Source organism: Pararge aegeria, chromosome 11, assembly GCF_905163445.1.
Source record: "Pararge aegeria chromosome 11, ilParAegt1.1, whole genome shotgun sequence".
NCBI lineage: Eukaryota > Metazoa > Arthropoda > Insecta > Lepidoptera > Nymphalidae > Pararge > Pararge aegeria.
This window is the reverse complement of record NC_053190.1, coordinates 6,621,175-6,640,641: the sequence shown is the minus strand read 5'-3', so window position 1 is coordinate 6,640,641 and position 19,467 is coordinate 6,621,175. Positions and strand designations below refer to the sequence as shown.

Sequence of the window (19,467 nt, the reverse complement as noted above, 5' to 3'; positions counted from 1 at the left end):
GGAACACAGCGATGCTGCTTGGCGTCAGAAATAGGCAAGGTGGTTCTTCCCCGTACGAGCTCTGAATTGGCTATAAATATGAGGGTTAGCATATTAAATCAATGATTTCAAGCTTTTTTTTTAATCCAGTACAAGTTAGCACTGACTGCAATCTGCATCTGGTGGTAAGTTATGATGCAGTCTCAGATGGTAGTGGCCTAACCTGTTAGGAAGTATGGTAGTCGTACCCCTAATCGGTTCTATGGGCATCGCACTGAAACACTAAATTCCTAAGCGGCAGGTCTGCATCGGTAGGGTGGTAACTAGCCAAGGCCAAAGCCTCCCACCAGACCAGACCAGAGATTCAGAAATTTTAAATTCCCAAATTGCCCTGCCGAGAATCGAACCTGGGACATCCTACTTAAATTCACAGCGCTCACCGTTGCTCAAGGGAGGTCGTAAAATGTCATGTCATGTCATTGATAAGCATGGTGATAGTACTACAGCATCAGCTCTGAATGGCTTATTAATGTCAGGATTTAGTAACATATTAAATCAATATTTTCAGGAATATATCTTGATATTATCATTAGTTTAGATGACGACAATGATGACATTTGATCTATATAGTCCCTTTACATAAGATTATTTCAAATGGAAATTCACGGACTTTGTTTACAAAATATAATGCTTTGCGTCATACAGATAGTATTATAGATAATCATTGAGAAATTACTAGTTACATTATTGACATGTAGGCTATTTTCTTTGTTTGCGTCATCATTTTCTTTGTTGCAGCCAATTTGTAAAATGCGTCGTACACATTTTCTTATGCCCGTTCATCTTTGTGATTTCTCGCCAAGGTCATGCACCAAGTATAATAATAATAATAATTATTTATTCACAAGAATGTAGGTACAAACAGTTTTTAAAATGTAAAGTAATTATTATAATATTTATACAAACAAATGCGTGCCTCACAAATTATATTGGTGTGTCTGTAATAAATGTATGTAATGGTGCCATTTAAAATCTACTGTCCCTGATTTAGGTAAAAACCTGTATTACAGGCGACAGTACTCTCCTTAAATTGTTGTTTCGATGATTGAGTGTATGATTGTGTGTGTGTGAGTTTGCGTCGCGTAGGTAATTGTACTCGCGTATATGTTTGCTTATACAAGATAATTATTATATTAAATTATATATACATATATAAATTTGTTTTGCAGGTGTATGTATAAAAAAATTGCAGTGAAAAATGCCTTTATCATTAATGGCATCATTGATCATTATCATATCAAACTATTAACGGTCCACTATAGGGGACGGGTCTCCTCCCACAATGAGAAGGGGTTACGACTATGACTCCTTACACATTTAAGATTATTAACATACATGCCTGAGATTTCTCCATAAACTCTCAGGCATGCATGTTCGCCGTCACCGTTGAAGCAAGTGATATTTTTATTTCTTAAAACGAACATGACTTAGAAAAATTAGAGGTTCAAAATCAGCCCACAGAAAGCAGAAACGAAGTAAACTATAGGGTTCTCACCGCTATAATACGTGAAGAAAACATCTTTCATATAAATATTTTTGTCCTGTGATCATTTTTGATCGAACTTTTTTTTCAATTTTGGTTCCTTTACCCGAGTTGTTGTGTCAGGTATTCTTTTGGTTTGCCGTACCTAATACTTAATGATAAATAATTAATTAGGTTACCTTGGGGAATTAAATACTAAGATATGAGTTGCAAAAAGTTAACGTCTTTTATTAACATATAATTTTAATAATTAATTACATTCCTATCTTAGTATCCATTTACGGTGGCTACTAAAATAATTAAAATTTGTAGTTCAAATTTGGTTAAGGATGTCAATAATTATTAGGATATCTTGTATTCTGGAATAAAAAACAGCACGTATAATTACAACAGGATATGGTAAGTAAGTTATGTTATAATAATACTTACACCGTAATATTTGTGTTTTAATTATTCTTCGGAATGCTCGTTAAGAATATGATAGAATGAAATACCTATACCTACCTATCTATAACCTATATACCTATTGAATTTTGCTTGAAGTATGCAGTTTCCACTCTACGTTCTTGTACTGCTTTTCTTCCAGCGAGAGATCGCCTGTCCCAGACCCACCAATGGTTCTACCGACGGCATTGCGGTAAGGTGATTGATTAACATGTGTTAATTCGAGAATCATGGGGTTGCTAACAAATATGGATATTAATTATGGATACCCATCCCCGTGTGATCAGGAGGTGTAGAGGTTATGTCAAATTCTTACGGAGTAAAATCCCATGCTTTTCCTACTCAACGCTTGACCACGAAGCCAGAGGAAGGTTTTCGCACACCACCGCGACTCCGCCAGCGGTTGTTTGCCAAGACAGATCCGCCTCTGGCATTACCAGCCGAGTTTCACCAATAAGAGGCGTGTTGGAATAGCAGCATGCCAGCCCACTACAGAACCGTACTGTGGGTGATGGAGAGCCGCGCTTCCATCACCCGCAAGTCTCTCTCTATCTCAGAAGGCACTAGGGGCAAGAGAGGTGGAGGAGAAACACTCTCCAGCTATGGGAGTGCCCAATCCCATTGCCAATTTAGTTTCATTAACCCAATAAGCATCCCACAGCAGGGCGCATCATGTGACATAATTTAATAATTTGTGACTTGCGCCTTAACAAGCCTTAAAGACACACACAAGACATAAAATAGGAGTACAAAAATCAACCTTACCTGCCTGCCTCATCCGTCCATCCTCATGCCTGACATAGTAGAAAGAGTGGTATACCTACAGATTAAAATGCGGGTTGTTGGGTTTAGGTAATGTTGCAAGAAGCAAGGCGTTTTTAGGATTTTTCCAGCTAGAATTAAAAAAATGCCTTAGTTTGAGTTATACCAGGCCATCCTTTTAGACGGACATACGGTATAACTCAATTAAAGGCATTTTTTTGGCAGTTTGCCTTATTAGTTAGGCAAAGTGTGAAAAACCATTTCTCAATTCAGGAATCCGTTAGCAAAATATTTTTAATTTACTTTTACATATATATCATGTGGTTAGGACTTCGACTTCACTTTCAGTATGCCGAGTTCGAATCCCAGCACGCACCTCAAACTTTTCTTAGTTACGAGTATGTGCGTTATAAGCAATTAAAATATTAGTAGTGGGTTGATATGATTACTTTTACATACATTTTAATGCATAATGCTTACATTGAAATTCATTTTTAGGATTTTATTCTTTAGATCACAAATAAATAAAAATATGGTTACGGATAATATATAAATTTATATTAATTAGCTACATAAAAAATAAGTTACACTACACTACTTCAAATAATATACATGTATAAATTATCTACAAAAAAGAGGCAAGTAATAAAACATCAAAATTAATGAAATGAAATTTATAACGATAATTTTAAAGTTAATTCGTTTAACAAAAAATCCTACAAGTTTAACTTGAGTCGTATCCAATTGTTCTCGCTACTCGGTTCTGCTGCTACTAATGTCAAAGATTAGTATCATGACGCAGCGCGTACTAATTCCGTTACATTGGTTCCTATGACGCCGCCCTAAATACTTATTATCATGCATAAAGATATATTAGGAGATTTGAATACCATAAAAGCAATCGCCTCCTCAATACTTATTACCATGTATATTATATAAGGAGATTTGACTCCTGTAAAACCATTTTTACAAGCGTGTTTGTTTGTATGCTCAACTACTGAGCTGTTATAATTGTGAATTTTATGAGACAGCATATAGGTTTATTTATCTGTTGTCAATTTTAATACAAGAGAATGCGACAAAAATTGCGGTTTTCTATTTCAAACTAAATAGTACCTATATTTTTGGAGGAAATCATACTTTTCTTTAAGAAGATAAGTAGACTGTTTTGTATGAGGTTTTTAGTTTTGTTTTTTAATTACTAATAATCGTGTTTGATCTGCGACAAGAACTGATTGAGGATTTTAAAAATGACATATTTTAATTCCTTAGCATAAATTTGCCACCATTTCAAAAAATTCGCTATAAAGGGCTTTTCAAAGGACCGGAAGTAGTCCTTTGAAAACCCCTTTTTTAACGATTTCGTATTATCATTCGTGTGCATTCGTTTTGTGCGACCGGCCACCCGTTCTCTTGACTCTATTCTCAATTACATCAGGGGTAACAGATCTGAGATCGTAGGCCCAACCAATTTTGGCCATCACATCAATAAAAAGCGTTGTAAGATTGAATGTGTAATTTCCCAACTCTGCTGTCTTATAGTCCCATGGGAAAGTGTGATGATAGTTATGAAAACCTTCTCCCAGACATATTATACTGACTAATAGGTTCTCCGCGGGGTTAATGGTTTTGTCATATGGCCTCATACCCCATATATGAGCCGCAGAGTTTACCAGCCACGTTCCATGTAAAGAATAAACATATCTTAGGATTCCAACGACAAAAAAAGCGTTCTCAAGTTTCTCACCCCAGAGTGTGGGTATATATGACGGTATTGCTATGCCAAACAAAGCGCCCAGGAAGGCAAAGTACCTAAAACAGAAATTACAATATATGGTTGCGTGAAGTCTCCCCTTCTATTAACGAGCAGTCAAAAAATGGCACTGGAGTATATAAGTACGCTCGTGGGAATGTCGTACGCTCGTCGTAATTTAAAACCAGCCAAGATACCCAAGAAAATCATGTTTTCAAATCAAAAATGCATTCCTTCCAATAATCTGTAGATCTTCGATTAAGCAATATCAAAAGTGATATGTCAAAAAAAAATCCTCAATACCACTGTTGCTAAACGCAACAAAGCTAAACTCAGTAAAGGTGCAGTTTATAAACCGCGCGCTTCAGACATCATCTTTTAAGACAAGAAGGTTCTCAAGACGGCTAAAGCAGTGCTTTATTTTATAGCGGTGATTTTCGGGACACCGAGTTCGAATCCGAGCACGCCTGTAACTTTTTGTTTTAAGCAAATAAAGTATCACTTGCTCCAACGGTGAAGGAAAACATCGTGTGGAAACCTGCATGCCTGAGAGTTCTTCATAAAGTTCTGAATAGTGTGTGAAGTTCACCAATCCGCACTAGGCCTGCGTGGGGGACTACGACCTCAACCCTTCTCATAGTGGGAGGAGACCCGTGCCCTGTAGCGGTTCGGTAAATGGTTGATATAATGAAATAAAAAGGTTGAAAATCAGACTTACTTGTATTGGAATCGTAATAGCGGATCCGACCACAGGTCGTTCATATCAAGAGTGTGTCTTTTGGCTTTGATTTCAGGATGCTTCCTTACTGCCAGCCATCCCATATGAGAGAAGAAGAAACCTCGCTTTGAATTGTGTGGATCAGCATCGGTCTCACTGTATTTATGATGCATCCTGTGATCTCGTACCCAAACAATCGCAGAATTCTATGAAGAAAGATTTATTTTTATTTTTGAAGTTATACGTTAGGAATCAAATGATGAGTGTAAATTTTTACGATGCGCGCGCACACCGTCACAAAAAACCGAGCAAGCTATAGTCAACATTTTAGTTTTTCAAAAAAAGCTTTGACGGTGTACACTTTTAATTGTCAAAGTGTGCGGGCTCATTCCGGTGATTTAATTGATTCAACTGTACAAAAATCTCTAATTTTAATGATGATTAAAACTTTGAGGTCCGATAATAAAACAACTAGATAATGCGTTATAATATAAAGTAAAATAAAATTTTTATCTTGTAGTAGTTTCAAGTATAACTCCTAACGCGTTTACATAAGTATACACACGTTTCTTTTTAGAAACAAGAAACATAATGCTTACCTAGCTTTTTTGTTAATTTCATTATCTTGGCAGCATGCACGTTACCGCTAAAGAAGAGGCAATGCCTCTATATATAGGAATTGCCTCTTCAACGCGTAATCTAAGAAGATTTCTAGGCATACATCAACCGTTCATCACTAGTTTATCACTAAGAGTTGATAAAACGTTTATTTCCTGTAGATATCGCCTAAATTATTAGGCATTCAATTAAGGCGATGCCTACCCTAGGTTTAGTTACTCAGGTAAGGTAAATCCTGCCTATTCCAATTCTTCCTATTAACCTAAAAAGATTGGATGATAGCATTTATTATCTTCATCAACATCGTTAGCATATAAGTCTGCGCCAGAGAAGTCTGGTGCTATGCTGTCTAAATATTATTTAGCATAGGCGGACAAGAAATTCGTGATTGAATTGACAAAGCATATAGGTCAAGATTATAGAATAGGTATAAGGGCTTAAATACCGCCGGTACTAAAATTTTGATACGTACTGCAAAAATTATCATTTGATATATCCATAAAAAAACAAAGTTAATGCAAAACCAACCAAATAAAAGAAACTTGATAGCTCACACTATGGGGAAGCGAAGAGGTTATGACGGACTTCCGTCATAGCCTTTAAGTTGTTCAATCTCATTGCCTGGTGACTGAGTCACGAGCAAGCTAGCATTCATGCCCTGAGTGGCAAGTGTGAGATTTTTTACCTAAGTTTACTTAAACTACCTTGTGAAGGTTAAATACGATTTATATAGGTTTGCGACAGGCGTTATTGCGAAAATTGCTGTCAAATGTCACTTCTGCATACAAAAAGTGTCGTTTGACGGCAAGTATTGCAAGATTTACGTCTGTCGCAAGCCTATCATGACACACGTAATCGCCATGCGGTTTCTCAGTATTGTAACTAGATGGAGCTCCTAAACGTGTTAAGTGTAGGGATAAAAAATATTTAACGAACCTGCATCGCCGTGCTATTCATAATCACCAACAATAGCCTCAACGGAAACTTTGCTTTGTACGACTTATGAGCCCAGAGGCGATGCGCTCCTGCTGTTATGCCCAATCCAGCAAAAATAACGTTAAATAGACCTACAAACAATTTAGTCATCTATAGTTTATATGTTTAGTATAGTTACTTGACTTCAGATCTGTATCAAGAAAGAAATTCAAAATCGGATTCAAATTGTTTTATTTATATTACTTAATAAAAAAATCTCCCATTTTTGTAACTACTCAAAAGCACCTAAATTTTGGAACTTATCGCTTTGTTACAATTTACAAAACGTTTTATTTATCTGACTGAGTACTAAGTAATATACTAATAATAGACTATATGATGTTTTTACATTAATCTGACGTCAAAAGAATCAGCGATATCCCATCGATTAGAATACTCACGAAATACTACGGACTATAAATGTTCTACGTCGTGTTTTTGACACAAGAATTGGATTCCTGGTTGCTTTTGGGGATAAAAAGTATCATTTTTCTTCTTCAGGATGCACGCTATATTTTTGCTAAGTTTTTCAAGATCGATGACATAGTTGAGCCAAAAAACGTATAAAATATAAACAAATACTCTTTCGTATTTATAATAATAGAGCGACACCTCTAACCACATAGTATGGAATATCTATAGTTAGAGCTTCGGCCTCCCATTCGGACTAACCCTGTTCGCTACCCCCACGCACCTCTAACTTTTCGGAGTTGCGTTTAATTTAAGATATTTAAAATATCACTGGCTTTAGCGGTGAAGAAAACATCGTGAGGAAACCTGCATGCCTGAGAGCTCTCCAAAACGTTTTCAAAGGTGTGTGAGTTTACCAATCAATACTTGGCCAGCGTACGGCCTAAGCCCTCCTTATTCTGTAAGGGGACTTGTGCCCTGTACTGAGCCGATAATGGGCTGGTCATGATGATGATGGAATACTCACCAAAAAAAAAAGTAGTCCACATGACTTGTGCCACGCATAGATATAACCCATGCATTGCTCCTATATGAAGCACGGTAAGTAAGATTACATTTCTCCATACGATCTTCATTTCCGATTTTTTATTAGTATCTGCGTGGTCCGACAAGAGGTATTTATAAAAACCGGATTCATATGTATCTAATTGAATCTCGTGAGGTGCCATTTTATCTTTAAATAAATAAAACCTTGCTGAAAAAAATTAAATGTTAGGTTAAGATTTATAAACGGACGGTTTAATAAATGCGACACTATTAGTGAACATTAATTTTTCATTAATTCCATTTGTTCTATATTCTTAGAAACGCCCCTTGCACTTCTCAATTCACACCCGCGAAATGTTGCCAGCTCACGAACTTTTTCCACTTTCCACATTTTATGGTAAACGTTTAGAAAATTACAGGTAAAATAATTACTGTCAATTACTAAAAGCTTTTTTTTGATGCTTCAATATTAGTCTTGTACACGGTTTCTGTATTTTATCAATTCTGTGTACGTAGAGATTCCTACTTCAAATACGTGCTACAAAAATAAATATTGACAATAATTTCGGAGGAATCAGTTAGCAGTTAACCTGTTGAAGGGCTGTATTCACTGTTCACCACGGGATGGGGGTGTGCGCAAAAGCTCGCCAGGAGCTCCCTAGGAACCCTAGGGACTCGACGACATCGGAGGGAATGAGGGGCCTGGACTTAAGGGTGCCTCATGTGAGGGCTCGAGTGTGGCTTATTGCCCAAGAGTTTAGTCCATATACCCATAACGTGGATAGGACCCATTTTCGGATAACGTTAACGATAACGTCAGAAATCGTAGCCGTCGTCTTTGCTTAAGGCGCTGTACAGGTTTTGCATTTGTGTTACCTAATAAGCACACAGATCGTAATTCGATCATCTGTATCTTAAAGGACTTGTTTGGGGCGTCATAAAATGAGAGCGCCATTCGGGTCGGGTGTGTAAGTGAAAACCCACGGAATGCACGTGGCCATGCACTTGGACTTTTTGACGCGTTTTCTTGCGCAGTTGTGAGTACTATGGTCTTATATGTGTGAGGTCCCGGGATAAATCCCCGGCAGGAGCAATGTGAAATATATAATTTCAGAATTTTCTTTGATCTTCTCACAGCTTCAGCCGTGGCAAGTTACACAAAAAAATTGCAGTATAATGAACGGTTTGATCTAAAAGTTTATGTTTGCTTTCTAGTTTCAGATAATACAAATAAGATTTCAGATATTTGACCGCCGATTGGCGCAGTTGGCAGCGACCCGATTCCCACGACTGGCAAATGTTTGTGAAATGAACATGAATGTTTTTCAGTGTCTGAATATAAATATATTATAAATATTTATGTAGATATATTATTCATAAAAATATTCATCACTCATCTTAGTACCCATAACACAAGCTACGCTTACTTTGGGGCTAGATGGCGATGTATGTATTGTCGAATTGTAAAAAATTTATAAATATTAAAAATTAAATTGTTACTTATATTTTTCACGTATATAAATATTGCGCTTTTCTCTTTTTAAATTGACCTTAAATGATCGGCCTCTTCTCCACTACACATAAAATTAGTAATTCAAATAATCCTAATTTCACTGTTGAAACTAAATGTGATTTAGCGAGCTAAACTCAGTTTACGCGCTTAACTGTACAGTTTGAAAATTTTAACGTGATTTAATTAAGCTTGGTTTCCAAAGTGAACCGTGAAAACGGGGCTTAACCTAAGTTAACGTAACTAATATCGAGGAAGCATATCAAGTTCAAGAGCTTTAAACGTAAACATAAAAAAAAACTTATAAAGGTTTTTTAATCCTATTGAAACGAAAAAATGCGCTTCTTATTTATTTAATATCAACAAAAACAAAGGGCGTGTTAAAATCTTTATATCTCAAAGCTCTAATCAACTTATCACTTACCACACTTTTATATATACTCGTACTAAGAAATTGTGAGATATTGTGTTTGTATAATGTGGATAAAATAAAATATACAATACTAGTTATTGGCCGTCACCATGCCAGCTTTACTTATTGAAGCTCGTCAGGCGATACGATCTTGAGAATCTGAACGAGTTTTGGATGTTCTTTCGGGTACACTTACAAATTATTATTTATAGCATTATTAACATATTGGAATAAAGAGTTATGAGTTGAGTTAATAAGTTTTGAGTTGAGTTATTGTATTAATATTGATTGAAAACGATATAAAACAATAATGTTAGCTCGAGTTACAAAAAAAATGTTTATTTTATTTAAAGAGTTGTAACCTCCATCGTTGAAACCTATAAAACCTTCGTCATAGAATAATTAAACCCGATAAAAGTTTTAACCACGTGGTTGTTTCCAGGACAGCCGACAAACCTATATACAAATACAATGGAGGGACCTTTTGAAATCGGTTAAATATCTAATACTTCCAGAAACTCATGTTATTTTAAAGCTCTAGTACTTATTTTTAAGATGGTCCAATTATTTCCTACCTACTGTCTTATTTATCTTAGGTTACACTAAGTGTTAGTTTCCGATCACATCAAACCAAAACTGAAACCATCGCTTATATAAAACACACACACGTACCTATTAATATTTATTTTAAAATACAAACTTTGACTAAATTTCACTTAAAAATTCTATGACTAAGGTTATTTATTGCAATATTCTTGCGCAGTCTCTGTTTCATTGAATTTGGTCTTACTCGTTGTACATGTAAAATAAATATGCTCACCCTATAATTATATTCAGACTTATATTCAAGGAAATTAAACGTAGAACGGTTTTTATTTATGTGCTCTTATAGTATAGGTATAACAAACCAGAAGGTTCGATATTTAAAATATTTTTTCCCGGGATATCGCTGTAACTTACCTGTAAAGTATGAGTGATATTCCATAATCAGTATTTTTTAAAGCATTTGAGGCTCATCTCGTTTTTGGAACCTTCCACGTTTTAGTTCTTATATATAAGTGTATTATCTATAAAGTGTCGGGTTTTTTATATTTTGATATCTTTGATAATATATAGTTAATATATACTTCTATAATATCTATACGAATAATATAAAGAGGTGAAGTTTGTAGTTTGTGATATTGTCGAGGGTAATCTCTGGATCAACTGAACCGATTTTGAAAAGCCACATTATAACTTTTATATTTAAGTAACAATTGTTTTTTATATTAAATAATTATATTAAATCTTTAAGTCATGTTTATCAAAACTTGTGAATTCCAATCAACTACGAAGGATTGCTCCCGTTTTCTTTTTGTATCAGTTAACGTTGCTGATAATAATTCATTTGAATGTTACTTAATATTTCCGATTTCCAAAATTTACAAGTTTAATGCTATCTGAAACAAAAACTAAAAAGTCCTACTAAAACACCTAAAAGCTAAAAAAAAAATTATACAACTGAATAGGCTGTATGGTCAATGATCTTTACCTGTCCTGAAGCCGGGGAACAGGAAGAAGGGGGCAGGTCTAAAAACAACAAAGACTAATTGTATGAAATGGCGCGATGAAAAAAAAGTGAAATCTTTTCTGTATCTTCATCTCATTTATTTTGTCATCACCATTGATATGAAAAGAATTCTCACCCTCAAACTATGTACGCCCTCGCTACGAATAGCAGTTTGTGAGAATGGGGTGTTTTTCTTCTCGTTTAACAATCTGCTGTAAATGCAAGCTCGCAACAGAGGTATTATTTAAATAGAAAACAAAGTACCAATAAATCCAAAAAGATTAACCTTTTTCTAGCTAAATTATTATACGCCTGCAAGAGAACAATTTTATCAGAATTATAATGGAATAAAACCCGGCTTCGGCTTTGCCCGGGTGAATTACTGGACCCAGCGTAAGTTCTATACCAAACGTAAAGTTTTTTTAATCGTACTGGAAGTGTCAAATATGTACTTAATATCATAAGTATACCTATGATATTAAGTACTGATATTTAAAGAAACGCCTGTGGCGAATAATATATCTGCTCTTGCTCTTGGAGCTTTAACCTACTAATTTGAAACCTTCAATCCAAAAAAAAAGGTTAACAAGTCACAGTGTTTTTTTTTAGTTCAACGTTAAGGCTGACTGGCTTATAATGTAACTAGAAGTTACTAACAATGAAACCTTTAATAAATACTTGAGAAAAAACAAAACAGATAAATATCTAAGGTTCTGCGCCAATAGACGTGTTTTGATATCTTCTGTGCAAACTACCTAACTACCTTAAAATATTTGATCAATCATTAAGAAAGAACTGTGGAATGCACTCCCAATAATCATACGACAGTCAAGGTCACGAGACATATTCAAACATGCTGTTAAAGCCTTTATTATCTTGAGCAATAAAGACGACAGTGATTAACTATTACTCATATTTAAGTACCTTCGTATCGTTTATATATTATATTTATTATTATTAGTATTTTATCTGTGTAATCTGTTAGTATGTATCTGTGTAATCTGTAAGTACAATCGGTTTCCCTTAGTTTTCCTAATCCTAAGGTTGCCTGGAAAAGATCGCTACTAAGCGATACGGCCCCCTTTTATATATTAAGTGTATAAAAAAAAAAGACACGTCTGGTAACCAGCCACGACCGAAATCTCCCACCAGACCAGCTAATGAGGTGAGGCCTAGACACAAACAGGCACCGCCCCTGTAATCCTCCAGTGTCCAGAAGTTGCAATCGGTGACTGTATCCAGTTGCCGTTGCTGGCAAAGAAACAACAATGTTCTGTGATAATATGCCATGTCGGTGACTAGTGCATGTTTGCGGAGAGCCTAAAACAAAAAAGGTAAGCATTACTTTATAATTGAGGTGTCACGTATGTATTTAAACTTAATGATATCAACATGCATGTCGTGTATCGCAATATAATAGCTTATAAAAAATGAGTGCTTTAAATCAACGTCATCTAAATAAGGTCCAAAATATATATAATGGCTTATTTAAGAAACAGGCACCATTACGTTCTTACTTGCAGAAATATAAGTGCATCTTAAAATGTTGGTAAGTAACTTAGTTGGTGGTAGCTATACTAAGATGATATCCTAATTTAGCAGTTAGCACTAATAATCTCGGATAAGTGCTCGTAGTGCTCGTAAGGCAAGGAAGTCAATAAATGCAATCCAATGCAATTGACTGATAAGTTGATACCATTGGATCATTTTGTTAGAAGACTAACATGGAACTTTAATGGTTTGGTTTGAAAATTGTACTATTCTACCGTGTACTTCGAAGATCAGGTGCATTTGTTAAGCATTAATTAAATTTCCGAGCAGTGGTAAACTGTTTAATTATTTAAATAAAGTTTTTCTTCCTTAAAAATCTGCGTCACAGTTTTTAAGGCCAAATTACTTTGAACTTAAACTCTGTAGTTAGACAAAGTTAAGAGGTTTCAACCTCTTTAGTTTTTAAAGTTAGCGCAATCAACTACAGATTATGAGATCCGTGGTTCGATCGTAGGTCGGTCCATAAAATGGTTGGGCGTAGGATTCAGAAGGTAGATAATATTTAAGTATGTGGTTGTTTCGTAATATCTACCTATTTTAATAAATTTAATCATTTTAATGTCAGTTTTCTGAATTTCGGTATTCCAGATATTATTTATTTACATTATCTAATTTTTTAAACTGAACAACCTGAACAATTAAACTTCTAGTAGGCGCAGCAAAAAAATATATTTTTAATAGTTTAGTCTGTCTGTCAGTAACTCACACATTTGTTGCTATTTCTAAAATAATTATCATATAGTACAGAAATATTTATCAAGTTGTGAATATTAAAAAAAAATGTTCTTTCAATTTGAGATAAAAACTCATTTTGTGTTTATCTCAAATTGAAAGAACATTTTTTTTTCTGCCTGACCAGTGGTCTCTTTTACCTTCCTTCTCCGTTAAATGTTTTTATCTGTTCTGCTTCTTTGGGTTAACAGGTATTTGTCATGCTTGCACGGCACAATTTACTTTGCCAATGTCACGTAGGTTGCTTGAAGAAATCACAAAGGAGGTCGACGGGTTTTTCTTGGGGCATTTTTAGATTCGTAGCACAAAAGCAGGGTTATATTTTAGTAATTGACAAACAACACAAGTTTTTTTAGTTTTTTGCCGCCAAGGAAGTTGCTCTTCAAAAACCTCACCAAATATTTTTGTTTTCAGTTTAAACTTCTCCTTTTATTCCTTGCTGTTATTTCCGCCATGGGCTCAGAGTACAGCATCATCCAAAAACGTTCACCAGGTAACTTCTTGCTGTCAAACATTAAATTCTATAATAAATATTTTATACAACATTTTTAAGTATGTGTCAAATAAAATTTAAAAATTATTTAGTCATTATTTAGAATATCATTCGATTTTATATAAAGCAGCAAAGAAGGTACTACTACTACTACTACCTAGTAATTTTCTACATTTTACATGGCACCGACTTAAAAATGTTGAAGAATATATTTATTTCTTGCTTTTTATTGTACAATAAAGTTGTTTTTTCTTGGCAAAAACTTTTTTTACGCATTTTAGTGGCAAGGTTTGCAATTATCTAAGTTATAATAGCCCAATGTCAACTGCTCAGACATTTAAAAAAATATTTGTTTTCCCAAAACTTTAAATGATTCGGAACTTCTCTCCGCACTTCACCATCAGCTCTTTTATTGGGACGAGTATGAATTGCTTACAAACTATGCACCATAATCGATTCACAACCCTTGCAATACTTATCATCGTGTACGTAGGTGGCCATCTATTGTCTGCATCGCTTTTCGAAAGAAAATTCACAAGTTACTCATTACTCAAAAAATACTCGAATCACTATGGGTGTTGCTCTAACATTTTTTGAGTTCCCTGGATTTTTCTGGGACCCTCGAATAGATCTTAACCTGATGATAAAGTGAAGTACCTAGAAAAGTTTCCAAATTAGTTGATAAAAAATAACAAACATAAAAAGTTAAAAAAAAACGGAATTGAGAACCTCCTATTTTGAAGCCATTGATTGCATACTCGCACCTATTTCTTATTACTAACACTTTTATTTATTAATTTTATCGCATAAACTTAAGGATTTTGCAACAAATAGTATCCGCACAACGGGCCACTTTGTGTGGAGATCAAGGAAATTAAATAAAGACTGTACATTATTTAAAGACCCTGCTTTCGGGGTCTTAAGCCGTCGGTTCGATTCCCACAACTTGAAAATGTTTGTGTGATGAACATGAATTTTTTCAGTAGAGGTATTTATGAATATTATTCATAAAAATATTCATCAGTTATCTTAGTCCCATAACACAAACTAAGCTAACTTTAGGGCTAGATGGCGATGTATGTATTGTCGTAGTATATTTATTTTATTATTTATTTTATTACAATAAAGTTTTGTTATTTTTTCTGTGTACACTTTAGTGTCTCTGGTGTTACACTGGTGTTTTAGGTGGGAACGGGCCTAAGCCAAGTGCACACCCATTATCTTTAACAAGAAAATTAAGTCAATTATTTAATTAAATTAAGTGAAGCTTGCGGGTTTGTATGTGTATAGGGTTGTGTTTGTGTGGATTGTTCTGTCTGTGTAGAAGGTTTTGTACGGGCATTATGGCGATTGTGGGTGGGTTTACCAGTTGTTCGATGTGTATGCTCTTTACTGACCTGTAAGAATTAGCGGTCTATTCTGCAAGTATTCAGGATTACAGCTCTTTGAAGAGACATGGAGGTAAATTCCGTTAAATTGAGTAAGCCGAGTGACTGGTAGAGTTTGGAAATAACACTATGTTAACTTCATTAAACCGCAACATGCGTTTGTCGTCTTTAAGGTCTGTATCTATATTTAAAAAGTTTTTCGAATATTTCTTTTTGTAAACTACGTGTGGCTTATGAGAATTGCAGTGCGGTTATTTTTATCTTGAAGTGTAATGTGAGGTCTATTGTAATGGATTGTTCGACATCAGAAAGAATAGCACCTTCAAAACACAGTCTGTATTCTATGTTATCGAGAACAGATTCTGGGACATATTTATAATACGGTGTCAGACTTTGTGAAATTAAATTATAAGTATTTTTTTAATTATTATTGTAGTACCCAGCGGTTGGCAGGGCAGTGGTGGTTACGGGTCATCGTCGGTTGGATTAGCTCGATCTGGCGGAGGCTGGGGCAATGGTGGCTCTACGTTCGGCCGCTCAAGCGGCTGGGGAGGATCGGCCGGGTCCGGTGGAAATACTAGAAGTTACAGTGGGTACAACTCAAATGGATGTGCGAATAGCAACGGATGGGATGACGCAAGCATTGGCTTACGCTCAAACCCAGGATCGACCGTCTGGTAAACTAAAGGGATTACATTTTTTTACGTAGATATTTTTTTTTCGGAATAAAATATGCTCATGTTTATGGTTTTGTAAAATAAAGAATTGACAGCAAATTTAATACGTGTATTTTAATAAAAACAATCGTTAACCACCCTTATTTTCAAAAAGTCCACACAAGGAGTACAAAAAGGTTGGTTAGAAAAACCTACCTTTTTTATTCCTCTACAATCTCATGTGCTGGTGGGTAATAACGCTTTCCAAGATGGTAAGGTGCTGTTAGGGGTATGCATTAAACTAACACCCCTTATCAAAGAAGATTCCTAGGCATACTTTACTCCAATCGATTTTACCAGGCAACTCATACAGTGGCGTCCATAGAGGGTATGTATAGGGTATGCAGATGATATAAAATGAAGAAAATCTCCAGTACGTATGTATAAATATCCTTAAGTTTTTAATTATATTTTTTAGAGCTTTTCTTTGTTTTATATCATCTGCATACCTTGTGCATACCCTCTATGCACACCACTGAACTCATATAACCTAACTTGTCTATGGTTCTTGTCACTAAAGGCAGTATTTTTTGTTTTTATTATCATACTTGCTGTTGCCCACGACTTCGTCCGGGATTTCTTTTGTTATTAAATCATGTTTTTAAGTTGTGTATTCTTGTAAAAATCGGGTGTAGTTTTTAATAGAAAAAGTTTTTTAGGTGTCCTTAATTTTTTTATATCATCATAAAATATTTTTTCCAAAATAAACGTAGCCTTAGTTACCCCTTATTACATCAGCTATCTGCCAATAAAAGTCTCGTCAAAATCGGTTCAGCCATTTCTGAGATTAGCTGGAACGAACAGACAGACTCAAATTGTAGAAATTGTTATTACACATAGACACAAATTGTAAAAACGGTTATTTCAATATTACAAATAGACACTCCAATTTTATTATATGTATAGATTTTGCATTTTTCGTGCGGAATTAAAGTTATTAAAAAAGAAACAATTTATATTTCTTATTACGCCTTTGGTTGCCTGGAAGAGATCGCTATGAAGCGATAAGACCGACAAATTGTACCTTCCTTCTGTATTTGCATTTTTAATATAGTTTTAATTAATCATCTTTAATAGCATTTAAGTTTTAATTTTAATTTTAAATGTTTTAATTTAAATTATGCTTTTAGTGAACCTACTAGAATCACAGCAACCTCAGCATCATGTTTAGATAATATTTTTATCAACTGTGATATCTTAGGTAAATCGATAATAACCAACTTAAGATCAGATCATTGTGGCCAACAAATTACTGTTTTGAGTAATATAAACAAAGATGAACATATTGTCAAGTGTAGGCCGATAACTAAGAGCAAATTGACGCGATTCAAAGGTGAAATATCATCCAAAATTCCTGCCCTTGTCTTTAAGAACGGTCATCCTGACAGCATTTATGGTACGCTCTTTAATATTAAAGAAAATGAATTTAACAAAATATTCAATTTCAAACATATAGATTTCAATAAAAAAATAAAGTTTAGCGATTGGGCAACTATTGGCATATACAAAAGTAGAGATAATTTGTATGAGCTCTATAGTGAAAAACAATATAACCATACTCCAGCTTTCCTACAACACGTAAAAATGTACTCTAAAACGTTTAAGAACGTTTGCTTTCATGCTAAGTCGCTATACTTTAAGGGTCAAATAATAAAATCGGATAACAAAGTACAAACAACCTGGAAAATTGTTAATAATGAAACTGGGAAAGCTAAATCTCGCAACGTAAACTTTGAATTAATTATTAATGATAATAAAGTTACCGCTGACAGTGAGGTTGCAAGTACCTTTGAAAACTTTTTTCAGAGTTTTCCTATTTTGTTGACTGATTCACTTAATTCTTCACCTACTGCAGCTCAGAGTTTATTGAGGAACAACGTTAATGAGTGCAACGTTTTATTTAATTTTAAACATATATCTGTATATGATATAATAAAGAATTTTAAGTTGTTGAAACAGAAAAAAACCGGTGATTTATGGGGTATGTCTGTAATGGTAATATCTAACATTATAGACGTTATTGCCCCTTACTTAGCCATACTTTTTAATGAATGTGTTGATAGAGGTACTTTTCCAAATTTAATGAAACATAGTAAACTTATACCTCTATTTAAATCTGGCAATAAAAATGACATTAACAATTACAGACCCATTTCATATTACCAGCTCTTAGTAAGGTCTTTGAAAAAATTATATTAAATCCGCTTTTGAATCACTTCAATGTAAATAACTTACTACATCCGGAGCAGTACGGTTTTACTAAAGGTCGTAGCACTACGGATGCAGGCGCTAAACTTTTAAAACATGTGTACGATGCCTGGGAACGTTCGCAGAATGCCATTGGTGTTTTTTGTGATCTATCCAAAGCATTCGATTGTGTTGATCATAAAACCTTGCTTCTTAAACTAGCCCATTATGGTATCAAAAACGTTGCACTAAATTTGGTTGCCTCTTATCTCAGTGACAGAACCCAAAGGGTTTGCATAAAATACATTAAGTCGCAGGGGTCGGCTACGTCAATGGGTGTCCCACAGGGTTCAATCTTGGGTCCCTTTCTATTTTTGGTGTATATAAATGATCTACCACACCATGTCAGTGAAACCTGTGACATTGTACTGTTTGCAGATGATACATCTCTAATTTTTAAAACTGATAGAGGTAGAGACAACTCTGACGATGTAAGCCGTGCTATGTCGCATGTGTCGCACTGGTTTACTGTCAATAATTTACTTTTAAATGCAAAAAAAACTAAGTGTGTGGAATTTATTTTACCAAATGTAAAGAAAGTTAATAAAAATATAATAATAAATGGAGAATCACTAAAAATGGAAGATTCCACAGTTTTTCTGGGCATGACCTTGGATTGTAAGCTTCAGTGGGGTACCCATATAGATACACTAGCAGGTAAACTAAGCTCGGCTGCCTACGCCGTCAGGAAAATTAGACAGATTACTGACGTAGAAACAGCAAGACTTGTTTACTTCGCGTACTTTCATAGTCTGATTTCTTACGGGATCTTATTATGGGGCAAAGCTGCTGATATTGAAACTATATTCATATTGCAGAAAAGAGCTGTACGGTCAATATATAAACTTAAATCACGTGAATCCCTCCGTGAAAAATTTAAAGAAATTGGTATACTTACGGTAGCCTCACAATATATTTATTACAATATAGTATTTGTAAGACAACATATTAGTCTTTATAAACAAAAAGTGGATATAAACAGTCGACTTACAAGAAATGGTCATAAATTAGTGACATCTGCATATCGTCTGCGAAAGGTGCAGAAGTCATTTGTGGGATTGACTATATGCTTTTATAATATGATTCCTAAGGTAATTTTGGACCTACCAATGCATAAGTT

At 34.7% G+C, this 19,467-nt stretch overlaps 2 protein-coding genes across 2 annotated transcripts; one reads left to right on the top strand and one right to left on the bottom strand.

The window, feature by feature from the left end:
- Positions 1-4,066: 4,066 nt before the first annotated feature.
- Positions 4,067-7,931, bottom strand: LOC120627400 (acyl-CoA Delta(11) desaturase-like). Its single transcript, XM_039895402.1, has 4 exons — positions 7,730-7,931; positions 6,754-6,884; positions 5,200-5,405; positions 4,067-4,540 (listed from the first exon to the last, which is right to left on the bottom strand). The coding sequence occupies exons 1-4, from the start codon at positions 7,929-7,931 to the stop codon at positions 4,099-4,101; spliced, it is 981 nt and encodes a 326-aa protein (XP_039751336.1). The 3' UTR covers positions 4,067-4,098.
- A 4,589-nt stretch (positions 7,932-12,520) lies between these two features.
- Positions 12,521-16,102, top strand: LOC120627734 (glycine-rich cell wall structural protein 2-like). Its single transcript, XM_039895757.1, has 3 exons — positions 12,521-12,554; positions 13,918-13,996; positions 15,821-16,102. Exons 2-3 carry the CDS (start codon positions 13,957-13,959, stop codon positions 16,063-16,065), a joined length of 285 nt encoding a protein of 94 aa, XP_039751691.1. The 5' UTR covers positions 12,521-12,554; positions 13,918-13,956; the 3' UTR covers positions 16,066-16,102.
- Positions 16,103-19,467: the final 3,365 nt, after the last annotated feature.

Excerpts from the sequence above, each read along its gene's own strand:
- LOC120627400 (XM_039895402.1), bottom strand. The coding sequence starts at position 7,931 with ATGGCACCTCACGAGATTCAATTAGATACATATGAATCCGGTTTTTAT. Across the intron at positions 6,885-7,729 it reads GTGGACTACTTTTTTTTTTG|GTCTATTTAACGTTATTTTT; the intron begins GTGAGTATTCCA and ends AATTGTTTGTAG. Across the intron at positions 5,406-6,753 it reads TGAATAGCACGGCGATGCAG|AATTCTGCGATTGTTTGGGT; the intron begins GTTCGTTAAATA and ends CTTTCTTCATAG.
- LOC120627734 (XM_039895757.1), top strand. The coding sequence starts at position 13,957 with ATGGGCTCAGAGTACAGCATCATCCAAAAACGTTCACCAG. Across the intron at positions 13,997-15,820 it reads CATCCAAAAACGTTCACCAG|TACCCAGCGGTTGGCAGGGC; the intron begins GTAACTTCTTGC and ends TTATTATTGTAG.